The sequence below is a fragment of the Ranitomeya variabilis genome, chromosome 4, assembly GCF_051348905.1.
Source record: "Ranitomeya variabilis isolate aRanVar5 chromosome 4, aRanVar5.hap1, whole genome shotgun sequence".
In the NCBI taxonomy this organism is placed as follows: Eukaryota; Metazoa; Chordata; class Amphibia; order Anura; family Dendrobatidae; genus Ranitomeya; species Ranitomeya variabilis.
The window spans coordinates 721,859,514-721,875,332 of record NC_135235.1 but is presented as its reverse complement, the minus strand read 5'-3'; the positions used below and the strand labels follow the sequence as shown (position 1 = coordinate 721,875,332).

General features: G+C 48.1%; 2 protein-coding genes across 3 annotated transcripts in view; one reads left to right on the top strand and one right to left on the bottom strand.

Moving 5' to 3' along the window:
- Positions 1–15,819, bottom strand: part of LOC143766647 (uncharacterized) — a 371,066-nt gene that overhangs the window by 13,221 nt on the left and 342,026 nt on the right. The window contains exons 1-6 of one of the 2 annotated variants that reach the window (XM_077254463.1): positions 8,578–8,655; positions 7,463–7,611; positions 7,154–7,333; positions 6,949–7,072; positions 6,768–6,865; positions 6,479–6,569 (exon numbers count right to left, since the gene is read on the bottom strand). The exons of the other annotated variant lie outside the window; for it this stretch is intronic. Coding sequence (XP_077110578.1) covers positions 6,479–6,569; positions 6,768–6,865; positions 6,949–7,072; positions 7,154–7,333; positions 7,463–7,540 — 571 coding nt within the window. The 5' untranslated portion in view covers positions 7,541–7,611; positions 8,578–8,655. Of the gene's footprint in view, positions 1–6,478; positions 6,570–6,767; positions 6,866–6,948; positions 7,073–7,153; positions 7,334–7,462; positions 7,612–8,577; positions 8,656–15,819 lie in introns of those variants that run through there. 2 annotated transcript variants of the gene reach the window in all.
- LOC143766674 (uncharacterized) overlaps positions 1–15,819 on the top strand; it is a 311,141-nt gene that overhangs the window by 168,498 nt on the left and 126,824 nt on the right. The window lies entirely within an intron of this gene.

The window sequence follows — 15,819 nt, the reverse complement described above, 5'->3', positions numbered from 1 at the left end:
TCTGACAGTGGTAGTCTAGAAAGCTGAGGCTTGAGGAGGACAATTTGCATGTTCCAATTGCCTTCTGGGAAAAGCGAAGAGTCTCCCTCAGGCAAGAAGATTGTTGGGTACAGCCGGGACCAGCTGCTTGGAAAGCATCGCCAAATGAGGAATGGAAGCTTGAGAAATTTTTGCCTCTAGGACATTATTGCAAGAAAGCTTGGCTGATTGAGAAGATTACACAAGAAATAAAAAACAGAAGATTACACAAGAAGGTTACACAGTAGATTACACAAGAAGGAAAACACATAGTAAAGGTACCGTCACACTAAGCGACGCTGCAGCGATACAGACAACGATGCTGATCGCTGCAGCGTCGCTGTGTGGTCGCTGGAGAGCTGTCACACAGACCGCTCTCCAGCGACCAACGATGCCGAGGTCCCCGGGTAACCAGGGTAAACATCGGGTTACTAAGCGCAGGGCCGCGCTTAGTAACCCGATGTTTACCCTGGTTACCAGCGTAAAATGTAAAAAAACCAAAACAGTACATACTTACATTCGCGTCCCCCGGCGTCCGCTTCCTACACGGACTGAGCGCCGGCCCTAACAGCAGAGCAGTGATGTCACCGCTGTGCTGTACTTTCACTTTACGGCGCTCAGTCAGTGTGGGAAGCGGACGCCGGAGGACGCGAAGGTGAGTATGTAGTTTGTTTTGTTTACATTTTACACTGGTAACCAGGGTAAACATCGGGTTACTAAGCGCGGCCCTGCGCTTAGTAACCCGATGTTTACCCTGGTTACCAGTGTAAAACATCGCTGGTATCGTTGCTTTTGGTGTCAAACACGACGATACACGCCGGTCTGACGACCAAATAAAGTTCTGAACTTTGTTCAACGACCAGCGATATCACAGCAGGATCCTGATCGCTGCTGCGTGTCAAACTAAACGATATCGCTAGCCAGGACGCTGCAACGTCACGGATCGCTAGCGATATCGTTTAGTGTGACGGTACCTTTAGTCAGCAGGATCCAGGAGCAACATGGCAGACCACCTACATAGCGAGCTGCAATATGTGCTACATGTTCACAGATTGACCAGAAGAAGAATCTAACTTCACTGTCAGAAGTATAGACTACTGGCCCTTTAAGAAGAAAAGGTGAGGGGTCTGAAAGAAAGAATTGCAACATTGAAACTCACAGAAAATGAAGACTTCCTAGACAGAACAGAAGCATCTCTACTGGTCACAGAAGGTGAAGAAAGTGTCAGAGAACCTCCAAAAGCAGAAGAGTGGATGCATGTGACCAAAAGAAGAAAGACCATGGAGACATCACCAACCACACAACTGAGAAACCGTTACCAAGGCCTTGTGGAGGACGAAAATGGCACACCTAAGGATGAGGTACTACAGCAAGCTGTAACAACTCTGCTGGCATCATGGCATGGCCTCTCATCTCTCACACTATCTTACCCACTGCTCCAGGCCATGATGTGGTTTCTATTTCATGCCAGCCGCATATTCTGTGTCTCTGCTCTCTGCATGCTTCCTGGCTGTGTGCATAGGGGGCCGGCGCCTGAACTCTGGTTCTTATAGGAATCAGGTGCATCTGTCTAATCTGTTCCTGACCAATTACCAAGAGGCCTCCAGTATATAATGCAGCTCCACCCAGTGGTCTGGGCCTGTGCAATGTGTTAGCTCAGTTTGTGTTTAGCTTCTGAGTTTAGCTTCTGAGTTTGCCAGGCCTTGCTCTGTGTTACTCCCTCTCTGGAGGCTTTACTCTGTATTCTTGCCTTGATCTTGTTGTCCGCCCTCCAGGAGGCAGAATATCCTGGTCCCTGTGTCTTTGTCCTTGTTTCTTGTCTTGTTCCATTTACTTGTCTGAACTTAGTCTTATCTCAGTCTCCTTGTCTGTGGCTTCCTTCCCTGCTGTGTCTTTCCTCGTGTTCTCAGTCTGCTTACACTCCGCACTCTTGCGGCTCTGCCTGCTCTGTACCTTTGTAGCTTTGGGTCCTCTTACTGAGGACTAAGGGCACATTCACTGCCCGAAACGCGTCCAGGTGCAGGTTGCTCTCCGTCACCTTTCATGCTGGTCATGTTCTAGCAGCATTTTAAATGTTTAAATAAAAATTTTTGCATTTTAATCTGGAGCTGGATTCACACCGCTTTCTTCTACATACCAATCAGTGTTGTGGCAGCAACACTTTGTATCCGTGCTCGGACTGACTTCTACCATCTCGTCTGAACAAAGGATTAGCTGAAATACCGTTCTTTTTTCATGTACCTTTGTGGCTTTACCTCTGCTCCGCACTCCTGCAGTTCCACTCCATTCTACTCTGCTTAGCTTCTGCTGCTGCAGTAATCTCTTGCTGCAGCTCCTCTCCATATTCCTTGTGGTTCTGCTCTGCTTAGCTTCTGCTGCTGCAGTAACCTCTTGCTGCAGCTCCTCTCCATATTCCTTGTGGTTCTGCTCTGCTTAGCTTTTATTGCTGTGTTCTCTTGCTGCTCTACCACTCCTATCCACAGCCTTGTGGTTCTCTTCCTGTGTGAACAGGTCCCAACCAGTTCCTTCATTCTCCTTTCCTTCTGCCTTGTTTCCGTACCTGCATCTCCTGTGTGAACAGGTCCCAACCTGTTCCTTCATACCTCATTCCTTTCTGCTTGTTTCCTTTCCTGCGCCTCCTGTATGAACAGGTCCCTACCTGTTCCTCCATACTACATATCCGTAACTGCACCTCCAGTGTGAACAGATCCCTACCTGTTCCTTCATACACCACATCAACCAGCCCTGTGTTCTCTGCCAGCCGTGTTCTCTGCCGTGCCTGCCAGCCCTGTGTTCTCTGCCGTGTCTCAGCCAGCCCTGTCTCAGCCGTGCCAGCCTACTCGTCTGAGTTTCAGCCGTGCTCTTCTGCCAGTCCTGCCTGATGCCCGCACTAATCCTGGTGTTCCTGTCTCCCAAGTGGGATCAGCAGCCACAGCCAGACATCACCCTGGAGTAGCACCTGGCAGCTGCCTGCTGCTCAAGACTGACCTCACCATCAGAGGCTCCAGTGAAAACCCAGGCAGCTGTCATAGTCACGCCCCGTCCAGGGCAGTCTGGTTTGTGGCGCAGTGGGGACACAAACCCTCCCGAGCTCACGCCCACCAGTCAGGGCGTGAGCGTGACACAAGCAAAGAAGAAGAAAAGGACACACAACAACACCCGTAAGTGACGCATGCGGCGGATCCGCATACAGCGTCATGGCCTGCGTACCCAATGTTAAAGATAGAGTGAGCACGCCGTATGCAGCCGTAGGCGGAGCTGAACGAAGAGACGTGGCAGAGGGCGGGGCTTCACGGAGGAAGTCCGCATCCCTCTGCAGCCCAGATAAACGCTAGTGTGAAATTAGCCTTAGAGATGCCTTTAATCTGGGTGACTGGGACAATGTCCTCAGAAATATGAATGCAGATAATAAATGGGAAATGTTTAAGAACATCCTAAATAGGCACTGTAAGCGGTTTATATTTTGTGGGAATAAAAGGACAGGAAATAGGAAAGACCCAATGTAGCTTAACAAAGAGGTAAGAGGGGCAATAAACAGTAAAAAGAAAGCATTTAAACTACTAAAGCAGGATGGCACCACTGAAGCTCTAAAAAACTATAAGAAGAAAAATACTTTATCTAAAAAACTAATTAAAGCTGCCAAAAAGGAAGCGGAGAAGCACATTGCTAAGGAGCGCAAGGGTATGTGTCCACTGTCCGGATTGCCGGTGCTTTGGAAGGAGCGGAAAACTTGCTTTGCCCCAAGCCCCACCACCTTCTGTACGTGCGGTGATTCCGGATGTGTTTATTGCACACATCTGGAATGGCCGCACCCAATACATAGGACCCTGTTATTTACCTTGCGGTGACGGAGCGTTGCCGCAAGGTAAACAGACATGCTGTGTTCTAAAAAGACGCCCTGCATGTCCGTAAACGCAGGGTCGCCAGATGCGTGTTCACACGCATAGTGGAGATGGGATTTCATAAAATCCACTCCACTATGCTGTAACATCTGGACGCTGCGGGTTGTACGCAGCATTAAATCCACAGCTAATCTGGATGTAATCCGGCCAGTGGACACATACCCTAAAACTAATCCCAAACTGTTCAACTATATCAATAGTAAAAGAATCATAAGTGAAAGTGTAGGCCCCTTAAAAAATTGTGATGAAACAATGGTTGTAGATGATGAGGAAAAAGATAATATAATAAACACCTTCTTGTCCACGGTATTAACAGTGGAAAATAAAATGCTAGGTGAAATGCCGAGAGACAAGGAAGCCCTATATTAAGGGTCACCAATCTAACCCAAGAAGAGGTGCGAAACCGGCTAAATAAAATTAAAATAGATAAATCTCCGGGTCTGGATAGCATACACCCATGAGTACTAAGAGAACTAAGTAATGTAATAGACAAACCATTATTTCTTATACTTAGGGACTCTATAGCTACGGGGTCTGTTCAACAGGACTGGCACATAGCAAATGTGGTGCCAATATTCAAAAAGGGCTCTAAAGGTGAACCTGGAAATTATAGGCCAGGAAGTCTAACCTCTACTGTTGGTAAAATATTTGAAGGGTTTCTGATGGATGTTATTCTGGATTATCTCAATGAAAATAACTGTTTAACTCCATATCAGCATGGGTTTATGAGGAATCGCTCCTGTCTAACCAATCTACTCAGTTTTTATGAAGAGGTAAGCTATAGGCTGGACCAAGGTGAGTAATTGGACCTGGTATATCTTGATTTTTCCATAGCGTTTGATACCGTGCCGCACAAGAGGTTGGTACACAAACTGAGAATGCTTGGTCTGGGGGAAAATGTGTGTAAATGGGTTAGTAACTGGCTTAGTGATAGAAAGCAGAGGGTGGTTATAAATGGTATAGTCTCTAACTGGGTCGCTGTGACCAGTGGGGTACCGCAGGGGTCTGTGTTGGGACCTGTTCTCTCCAACATATTCATTAATGATCTGGTAGAAGGTTTACACAGTAAAATATTGTTATTTGCAGATGATATAGAACTATGTAAAGACGTCAATACAAGAGAAGATAGTATTCTGCTACAGATGGATCTGGATATGTTGGAAACTTGGGCCAAGAGGTGGCAGATGAGGTTTAACAATGATAAATGTAAGGTTATACACATGGAAAGAAGGAATCCATATCACCATTACACACTGAACGTGAAACCACTGGGTATATATGACTTGGAGAAGGACTTGGGGATCCTAGTTAATGATAAACTTACCTGGAGCAGCCAGTGCCAGGCAGCGGCTGCCAAGGCAAACAGGATCATGGGATGCATTAAAAGAGGTCTGGATACACATGATGAGACCATTATACTGTCTCTGTACAAATCCCTCTTTAGACCGCACATGGAGTACTGTGTACAGTTTTGGGCACCGCTGCTCAGGAAGGATATAATGGAACTAGAGCGAGTACAAAGGAGGGCAACAAAATTAATAAAGGGGGATGGGGAAACTACACTACCCAGAGAGATTAGCAAAATTAGGATTGATTAGTCTAGAAAAAAGAAGACTGAGGGGCGATCTAATAACCATGTATAAGTATATAAGGGGACAATACAAATATCTCGCTGAGGATCTGTTTATACCAAGAAAGGTGACAGTCACAAAGGGGCATTCTTTGCGTCTGGAGGAGAGAAGGTTTTTCCACCAACATAGAAGATGATTCTTTACTGTTAGGGCAGTGAGAATCTGGAATTCCTTGCCTGAGGAGGTGGTGATGGCGAACTCAGTCGAGGGGTTCAAGCGAGGCCTGGATGTCTTCCTGGAGCATAACAATATTGTATCTTAGGTTATCTTAGTTATTAGGTTCTTTAGAAGGACATAGATCTGGGGATTTATTCTGATGGAATATAGGCTGAACTGGATGGACAAATGCCTTTTTTCGGCCTTGCTAACTATGTCACCATGTTACTATGATATTTGTGCCACCTGAGTGTGCCTCAGCATGAAAGCAGGTAGAGGTGTTGCTTGTGGCATCAGGACTCCCAGCAAAGGGGCTCTACACCGATCCCTAACCCACCTCGTCTTACTGTGACGTTCAATTGCAAAGACATGCTGGAAGGGAATTTAGATTGTGAGCCCCAACGGGGACAGCGATGATAATGTGTGCAAATTGTAAAGCACTGCGGAATATGTTAGCGCTATATTCAATTAAGATGATGATTATTATTATTATTATTTGAAAGCTGTAAAGGCTGTCCTAGACCCCGACACCTTATGCCTGGCTGATAGCTGCAGTTTGTACTGTTGTTGAATTGAGGCCACTTTCCTGGATTCTGTCACTCGTTTGATGTGTTTTGGCAGCATTTCGGGGCTGTTCTAAGGTGCATGCGTTTGTTTTTGCCTCCCATTGATGTGAATGGCGTTCGGTAATGTTCGGCGAATATTGCAAATTCGGCGAATGTAATCCGAACTGAACATTGAAATATTCGTTCATCTCTAGTCGCTACTCACCTGGGTAGTCATATGTAGGAACCTCCTCTTTATACCACTCATCACCCTTCACATATGTCTCTGCAGTATTAATATGGGTCAGATCTTCACCCTGAAACAAATATTGTAAAAGTCACAGATAGATGGAGAAGTCACATCTATGATCAGCTCTAATCCTGCCATCTCCACCATTCTCATTACACAAGTATAAGACATATAATACTGGTGGATAAAACAAGACTGAGCACAAGACCTTCACAGCCGTCTACACATCATAGGGGAGATCTCATGACACCTTCTCTCCATCTACCTGATGATCCTGAGGAACATTGGGATCTTCTTGTTTACAGTCCTGTGGAAGAAGAGGACGGGGACATCTCTCTGGTGTTGTCCTCTTACTGGACAGATCTGGAGGAAGCACGTACAGGGACTGAATGCATTCTTCACATACAGATAATTATAGGCTGTGTGTATTTAGTCCAGTCTATTACCTGGTGATGTCAGGGGTTGAGGAACCTCCATCATAATGTCCTTGTACAGATCTTTGTGTTCTTCTAAATACTCCCACTCCTCCATGGAGAAATAGACGGCGACATCCTGACACCTTATAGGAACCTGACACATACAATGATACCGTCATCCCCCGATCCTTCATAGCGTTACTGTATAATGTCCCAGCATTCCCAGCAGTGTCACCTCTCCAGTCAGCAGCTCAATCATCTTGTAGGTGAGTTCTAGGATCTTCTGGTCATTGATGTCCTCATGGATCAGGGGGTGAGGTGGAGGCCCCGTGATTGGGCTCAGGGGTCTTCCCCATCCCTCAGACACAGGGTCCTGACAGCGCTCACTAGAGGTCTTCTTCACTACTGTGTAATCCTGGTTATGGAGAGACACATTAATAAATCTCACTACAGACATTTCCAGAGTCCTCACCTCTCCAGTTCTGTCCATCTGTTATTCCCATAGATAAGAATGATGTAATGTGACGTCATCAGAATCTCTCACCTCCCCAGTAAGCCGGAAGAGGATCTCTAGGGTGAGGTGTAATATCCTCTCCGCCATCTTGTCTCTGTCCATATCCATTCTTGGTGGGTAAATCAGGAAATTCTCTTATATAGAAGATCTTCACTGAGAGGATCCGATATTGTAGAGACCTGAATGAGAAGAAGATGAGCCGATGTAACATCATAAAAATGCTGTGAGATAATACAATTACTGGAGATAATAAGGGAAACAAATGAGGAAATAGATCGTGTAGATGTTGTATTCTCTTGTATGGACTGGAACATAAGTTGAACTGTTGACTAAGACATCTCCTCCATGCCCCAATCTCTGGCTATGTTACTCACTGGTTCAGCAACTGAGTGACTATAGGAATTACAAGTTCGTTGGGAATGACCAAGAAATACAGAGACCGGTGGGGACCCAAGCAGTAATGGTATTGTTATTATTTTACTACATGCCGCTTTCTCCCTGACATCTACTAATAAAACCTATATATTTAGGCCACAGACAACAAGCAGTTTCTTCCTCGGAGTCGGCAGCTGAATACGTTCCTCATAGACTCATCTTCCATAACGCTAATTCTCGTCTCATTTACCGACATCGGCATTAGTAATACTGCAGGAGATATTCATTACACGTGACAGGAGAAATAACGACTTCATGATGAGGACGACATCTTCATCTTCTACTGCGGCTCTAGGAACAGATCTGTCCAGAGTCGGTCACTGACTCCATCACCACCGGCCTCTATATGGAGGTTTCCCGACAATACTGTGTGGAGGCCCTGTACTATGAGAGTAATCCATGTTTCCTTGGTTCCTGTCTTTCATAGTTGGGACGTTTGTATCTATCAGCGGAAAAGGAACAAAACCATTGTGATTCTTATAAGGAGACAACACAAAACCCCTAAATATAACATTATATAACAACCCCACAATCTGTGACTCTTCAGGGTAAATCGCTCTCTCACCACTGGATTAGAGCTGATACTATGGAGCTAAAGGGACTAAACAGACTTTCTGTCACCTCCATAAAGGGGCACTTTTCCATGTTTGTCAGAACTGTCCGAGGATTATTAGAGGTGAAAGGACACCTGTGGATATTGGGGTCTTTACCTGCTACAGTTCTGGTGTGGACCCTCCACCTGCAGAGCCGTACACAACATATATGGCTGCTCTGTGCGCACAGGACCTGTGATGAGGTCACAGGAGGGGAGGAGTCAGGGGTCACATGATCAGGGCCCTCAGTGTATGCAGGACTCTGCTGTGCTGGGTGTCATGGTGCTGGATGAGGGGAAGTTTATGTGTGGGGTCAGGAGGGGTTTACAGTGTGGATGTAGCAGAGCCGTGTGTGTACGAGGTGTACGGAGCGGAGCCGTGTGTGTACGAGGTGTACGGAGCGGAGCCGTGTGTGTACGAGGTGTACGGAGCGGAGCCGTGTGTGTACGAGGTGTACGGAGCGGAGCCGTGTGTGTACGAGGTGTACGGAGCGGAGCCGTATGTGTGCGAGGTGTACGGAGCAGAGCCGTGTGTGTACGAGGTGTACGGAGCGGAGCCGTGTGTGTACGAGGTGTACGGAGCGGAGCCGTATGTGTACGAGGTGTACGGAGCGGAGCCGTGTGTGTACGAGATGTACGGAGCGGAGCCGTATGTGTGCGAGGTGTACGGAGCAGAGCCGTGTGTGTACGAGGTGTACGGAGCGGAGCCGTGTGTGTACGAGGTGTACGGAGCGGAGCCGTGTGTGTACGAGGTGTACGGAGCGGAGCCGTGTGTGTACGAGGTGTACGGAGCGGAGCCGTGTGTGTGCGAGGTGTACGGAGCGGAGCCGTGTGTGTACGAGGTGTACGGAGCGGAGCCGTGTGTGTACGAGGTGTACGGAGCGGAGCCGTGTGTGTACGAGGTGTACGGAGCGGAGCCGTGTGTGTACGAGATGTACGGAGCGGAGCCGTATGTGTGCGAGGTGTACGGAGCAGAGCCGTGTGTGTACGAGGTGTACGGAGCGGAGCCGTGTGTGTACGAGGTGTACGGAGCGGAGCCGTGTGTGTACGAGGTGTACGGAGCGGAGCCGTGTGTGTACGAGGTGTACGGAGCGGAGCCGTGTGTGTGCGAGGTGTACGGAGCGGAGCCGTGTGTGTACGAGGTGTACGGAGCGGAGCCGTGTGTGTTCGAGGTGTACGGAGCGGAGCCGTGTGTGTGCGAGGTGTACGGAGCGGAGCCGTGTGTGTGCGAGGTGTACGTAGCGGAGCCGTGTGTGGACGAGGTGTACGTAGCGGAGCCGTGTGTGTACGAGGTGTACGGAGCGGAGCCGTGTGTGTACGAGGTGTACGGAGCGGAGCCGTGTGTGTACGAGGTGTACGGAGCGGAGCCATGTGTGCACGAGGTGTACGGAGCGGAGCCGTGATTATAATCAGCCTTTGGGGGCTAAATGGTTTTCTATCCTTGAGCTTAGAGGGGCTTATAATTTGATATGCATCTAGAAGGTTGATGTGTGGTGATGGGAGAGCGGGCTCAGTACTTGATCGAGTATCCGGGTATTTGGGTGTTATACTCACGTGTTTAGCGGCTATTAGACAGGATTGCCCGCCATACACAGTAATGACATAAACATGTTGGCTACTGGCATTACTGTGACTGCCCGCCGTATAGTACCATCAAGTCTGTATAGGACCTGGTGACGCCATGTTTGGAGCATTGCACACGGACATAGTGTAGGGAGAGTTGCTGCTGGTGTTACATTAAACCAACAGCCCTTTTCACGACTAATTCAAATACAGGTGCTTCTCACAAAATTAGAATATCATCAAAAAGTTAACTTTTTTCTGTTCTTCAATTCAAAAAGTGAAACTCATATATTATGTAGAGTTATTACAAACAGAGTGATCTATTTCAAGTGTTTATTTCTGTTACTGTTGATGATTATGGTTTACAGCCAATGAAAACCCAAAAGTCATTATCTCAGAAAATTAGAAAAATTAACAAAAAACACCTGCAAAGGCTTCCTAAGAGTATAAAAATGTCCCATAGTCTGTTTCAGTAGCTCCACAATCATGGGGAAGACTGCTGACTTGACATATGTCCAGAAGGCAGTTACAGACACACTCCACAAGAAAGGTAAGCCACAAAAGGTCATTGCTAAAGAAGCCGGCTGTTCACAGAGTGCTGTATCCAAGCATATTAATGGAAAGCTGAGTGGAAGGAAAAAGTGTGGTAGAAAAAGGTGCACAAGGGGGGCATGGCTTGGGCATGGAGCTGTGAGCACACATCTCTCCTGAGCTCCAGCGTGCCTGAGACCTCTGCAGCAATTATATAGCCACCATCAGCTCCACTCACCCACCGATGTTGAAGAGCCAGGTCAGGCTCCGCTCCCAGGCACCCAGGGAGCTCACAGCGGGTCCCGCAGGCTCCAATATCACCAGGTACATGTCGGTGTCTGGAAGCGCGGGAAAGAGAGCAGCTCCTTCGGCCATGATGGAGGGGGGGTGCCTCCTCCTCCATGCAGCAGCACGCACACAGGAGCTCCCCACCTGGGACTGCAGGCACACAGAGGAATGGGGCCACAACAAAGGAGGCACAGGAGAGAGGACGAGTGACTGCTGCACCAGGGACCAGCCGCTCACCACAGAAGCTGATGGGAGAGAGCCGGGCACAGAGCAAGGGAGAGGTGAGAGATGCGACCTGCCCCTCCCCCCCCCTGGCCAGACCGTGTCACATGCTGAGCTGGCTTTGGACCTGTTTTCCTTCAATACTGCACCCTTATCGGGCTCAGGAAACTGATATGGGCCCCCCACTACTACCACCAGGGAGACATGAGAGAGGGACTTCTCCCAGCCTAGTGCCCCAGGACATTGTGCCCACCATCAATGTATCTTATGGCCTCCCCGCACCGGCTCCTGTTAGGTCCCTGGGCTCTGATGACTATATAACTGCCTCTGAGCTGACAGCGCAGCTGAGTGCCTTCCCTACAAAGGCTGACATGGAGGGCTATACACAGCATCTGGAGGCAGTGTGCAGGAGTGAAGTGGGGTCCCTTAAGGAGGACGTGTCCCATCTTACCACCACTGTCTCTGCATTAGAAGCTAAAGTGAAGTCGCTTTCCTTACAATTGCAGAGTCAGCAGCAGCTTCTGGACCTACACTCCGAGACTTTCAATGTGGTCCTAGATATGCTGGAGGACTCTGAGAACAGGAACCGGAGGAATAATATCAGGCTCCGTGGGATCCCTGAGTCCGTAGCTCCACGTGACCTCCCCTCGGCCCTCCATGGCATTTTCAATTCTCTCTTAGGGAGGTCGCGCACTGAACACATTGAAATTGACAGAGCCCACCGCTCGCTAGGCCCAAAGAACCCCGATACATCTAAGCCGAGGGACGTCATCTGTAGGATTCACTATTTCCAAACTAAGGATGACAACATGCGTAAGGCGAGGGACCACTATGCTATTGACTTTAATGGATCTGATGTCCTTCTTTTGTCTGACCTCTCACGCTTCACCCTGGCTAAACAGAGGGCTCTACGCCCCCTCCTGGAGGTGCTGTGGGAAAATAAGATCCCCTACAGTTGGGGTTACCCATTTCAGTTACAAGTACGCAGTGATAAAGGATTGATAACTTTGAGATCCCCGTCAGATTTGCAGAACTTCACCGCTGCACTGGGCTTACCTTTGGTCACACTGGGAGACTGTCCTCGCCTTACTGCGTCTGACCTATGGGGCCCACGCCGTGTTGGTATCCCCCCACCGGGTCGCTGGGAAAGAGGAAACGGGGCTCCCACCGTAGACGTGCCTCCGTTATTCATGCTGATGACACTTGATCACCTAATTCAAACCTTATGATCACTACCGTCCCTTTTCTCTTTTTGCTTTCTTGCCGCCTACGTTGTTCTTCCGTATTGCCAGGCTTCCACGAGGGGCTTGGTCGTGACTTTGTTTTAGCCTGTTAATTATGGATGGATTGGAGCCACATGTTTTGTAGCGGTGATATTTCTATTTGATTCTACCTAGGACTCCTGAGCGGGGTTCCTAGCATGGTTCATTTTGCACTATTTTTGAATGTCCACCTACTTCAATTGTCTCCTCATGTACTGTGCTCAACTGTCGCATTAATGTGCTACTGTTATTCTATGTTGGCTATCGCTGCTCTTTCTCCTGAAATTTGACTATTGATGATACCCCTTAGGGGGCTTGTTATGACTCTGCTCATTTCGACAAATGTACTTGGCCCATGATCCGCTGTTATGTTCGTTAACAATTTTTATGTTACCAGGGTCATGGGCCTACTGGGTAGAGTTGGATTTTTTTTTATTTTCTTTTTTTGCTGAAGGGGCTCGGCTGGTTGCTCTCTGCTCAATCACCTCCCCACTAGGGTGTGTCTCTGACACTACTTCTCAGAGTTTTCTCTGATATTGTTCTGTACCCTTGAGGCCTAGTGGCTTCTTGGTTTTTCTCTTTCTTCTTGGTCGGAATCCTGTCTTCCGGCTGAACTACTACCTTTCCTTGGTGCTTTACTTTCTCTGTTTTTATTTTTCCCCACTTCCCACCCCTCCTACTCCTCTCCGATCCGATTATACCACTCTTAGGCCCGATAGTTCCTATGGCATCCCTACAACTCTGTTCGCTTAATGTCAGGCGGTTTAATGTCCCTGAAAAGCGATCAAAGGTTTTATACGGTATGCATAAGAAACAGGTTGACATACTTCTGCTGCAGGAGACACATTTCCGATCAGACAAAATCCCTAAGCTTACCCATAAATACTACACACAGTGGTTCCATGGCAGTAACTCTGACTCCAAGTCTAAAGGAGTCAGCATTGCATTGCACAAGTCTTTACAGACTCAGGTAGTTGCCTCTAAAGCGGATTCTAATGGTCGATATGTGTTTTTGCAGCTTAAAATTGCCCATGATTTGTTCACCATAGCTAACATTTATCTCCCCAATCAAGACCAGGTCCGAGCGTGCAGAAAGTACCTACGGGACCTCTCGGCCTTTGCGGAAGGCTACGTGATTATGGGAGGGGACTTCAATATGGTGTTGGACCGCGCTGTGGATTCCTCTTCGGGCAGGTCGGCGGTGTCCCTCTCACAGGTGAAGAGACTGCGGCGGGCCCTGACGGACTCAAGGTTAGTGTATTCCTGAGTGACTGCGGCGTGGTGCTTATTTTTCCGTTATCCTTGTCTTTTCTAACTGTGGGTATTGGAGTGTGGACTCTTCACTGGGTGGTGGTTTTCAGCCTAGGGTTGAAACAGGAGATAGGGCGAGGGTGGAGGCTCAGACATGCACACCATTAGTGTAAACTCTGAGAGAGGGTCAGTCAGGGTTTCCCTAGTCTGAGGGAAATCGCAGGGGCCCGGGTTATTAGCTCTTTCCTGCCTAGGTCTCCCGTGACCGCTAACGATTGGAGCTAATTTTTCATTCAAAAAGTCAAATGGCGCTCCTTCACTTCCGAGCCTTACCGTGTGCCCAAACAGTGGTTTACCCCCACATGTGAGGTATTGATGTACTCAGGAGAAATTGCCCAACAAATTTTAGGATCCATTTTAACCTGTTGCCCATGTGAAAATTAAAAAATTGAGGCTGAAAAATTTTTTGTGAAAAAAAGTACTTTTTAATTTTTACGGATCAATTTGTGAAGCACCTGAGGGTTTAAAGTGCTCACTATGCATCTAGATAAGTTCCTTGGGGGGTCTAGTTTCCAAAATGGGGTCACTTGTGGGGGAGCTCCAATGTTTAGGCACACAGTGGCTCTCCAAACGCGACATGGTGTCTGCTAATGTCATGTCGGACGCTGTTCAGACCGGGTCGTTCGACAGACAGCGGTAATTCCGCTTTTGACCACTATGCGCTCATTGGCGTCGGCTAGGTTTTGTCTATATGGTCCGGGGTTAATTTACCTGGTGCTCGGATTGGAAGCTGGGCCATGCCCACTGCCTTTAAATAGTTCTCCTGAACATTGGGCATCGCCGATTATAGCTTCAGTCTTGTGCGTGGTTATCTCGGTCCGGAGTGGTGAGCTAGTAGTTGGAGTATCGTTGCTGGTGGTGTATTTCCTTTTGTCTTACTTGCTTCTTCCTATATTCGTATTTGTTTTGCCCTTTACATTTATAGTGTATTCCTGAGTGACTGCGGCGTGGTGCTTATTTTTCCGTTATCCTTGTCTGTTCTAACTGTGGGTATTGGAGTGTGGACTCTTCACTGGGTGGTGGTTTTCAGCCTAGGGTTGAAACAGGAGATAGGGCGAGGGTGGAGGCTCAGACATGCACACCATTAGTGTAAACTCTGAGAGAGGGTCAGTCAGGGTTTCCCTAGTCTGAGGGAAATCGCAGGGGCCCGGGTTATTAGCTCTTTCCTGCCTAGGTCTCCCGTGACATTATAATCGGCACTAAAAAAAAAAAAAAGAAAAGGAGTTTCCTTTTTTTTTTTTTGTTTTGTCATGGATCCCATGACTTCCATAACCCGCCAGTTGGAGGCGCTGTCCCTACAGGTCACTGAGTTAAGGGGGGCAGTGCAGCAACAGGGACTAGCAGTGTCTAATGTGCAAGCCAGAGTTACAGGTAAAGTTGCTGAGCCTAAGTTTCCTTTGCCTGGAAAAATTGCTGGGGAACGCAGTAAATTTGTTTCTTTTCGTGAAGCCTGCAAACTGTATTTCCGTATGCGCCCAATCTCCTCCGGTAATGAGGCTCAGCGTGTGGGCCTGGTGTTGTCATTATTAAGCGGGGATCCCCAAGCATGGGCGTTTTCTTTGCCGTCTGATTCAGCTACATTTAACTCGGTGGAGAGTTTTTTTTTCTGCTCTAGGACACATTTACGACAATCCAGACAGAAAGGCTCCAGCAGAATCTAAGATATGCACTATTTGCCAGGGGGAGCGTGTTGCTGAGGATTACTGTTCTGAATTTCGCCGCTGGGCGATTGACACACAGTGGAATGAGCCTGCGCTGCGGAGTCACTTTATTCATGGAGTTTCTGATAGAGTTAAAAAAGCCCTCCTGATGTACGAGACTCCTGCGTCACTAGATTCCGCTATGAGTCTTGCTGTCCGCATTGATCGCCGTTTGCGTCAGGGGGATCATGAGACGCCGCCTGTGCGTGAAAGTTTAGGTTCACGTGAGGTTGCTGCAGGTGAGCCCACGGAACCTATGCAAAACGCAGGGGTATCACATGTTAAGAATCGAGCCCCTGTACTCAGGAAGCAGGGAGCCTGTTTTTTCTGCGGTAAAACTGGTCATTTTATTAATATCTGTCCTCTGCTGTTAAAGAAAAACGCAACGGCGGAAAACTTCTAAGCTCAGAGGGTGTGGAGGAGTCCAATCTGAACTTATGTATATCCTCCATGATGGTTTCTCAGTGCATGCTCCCTGCCAAA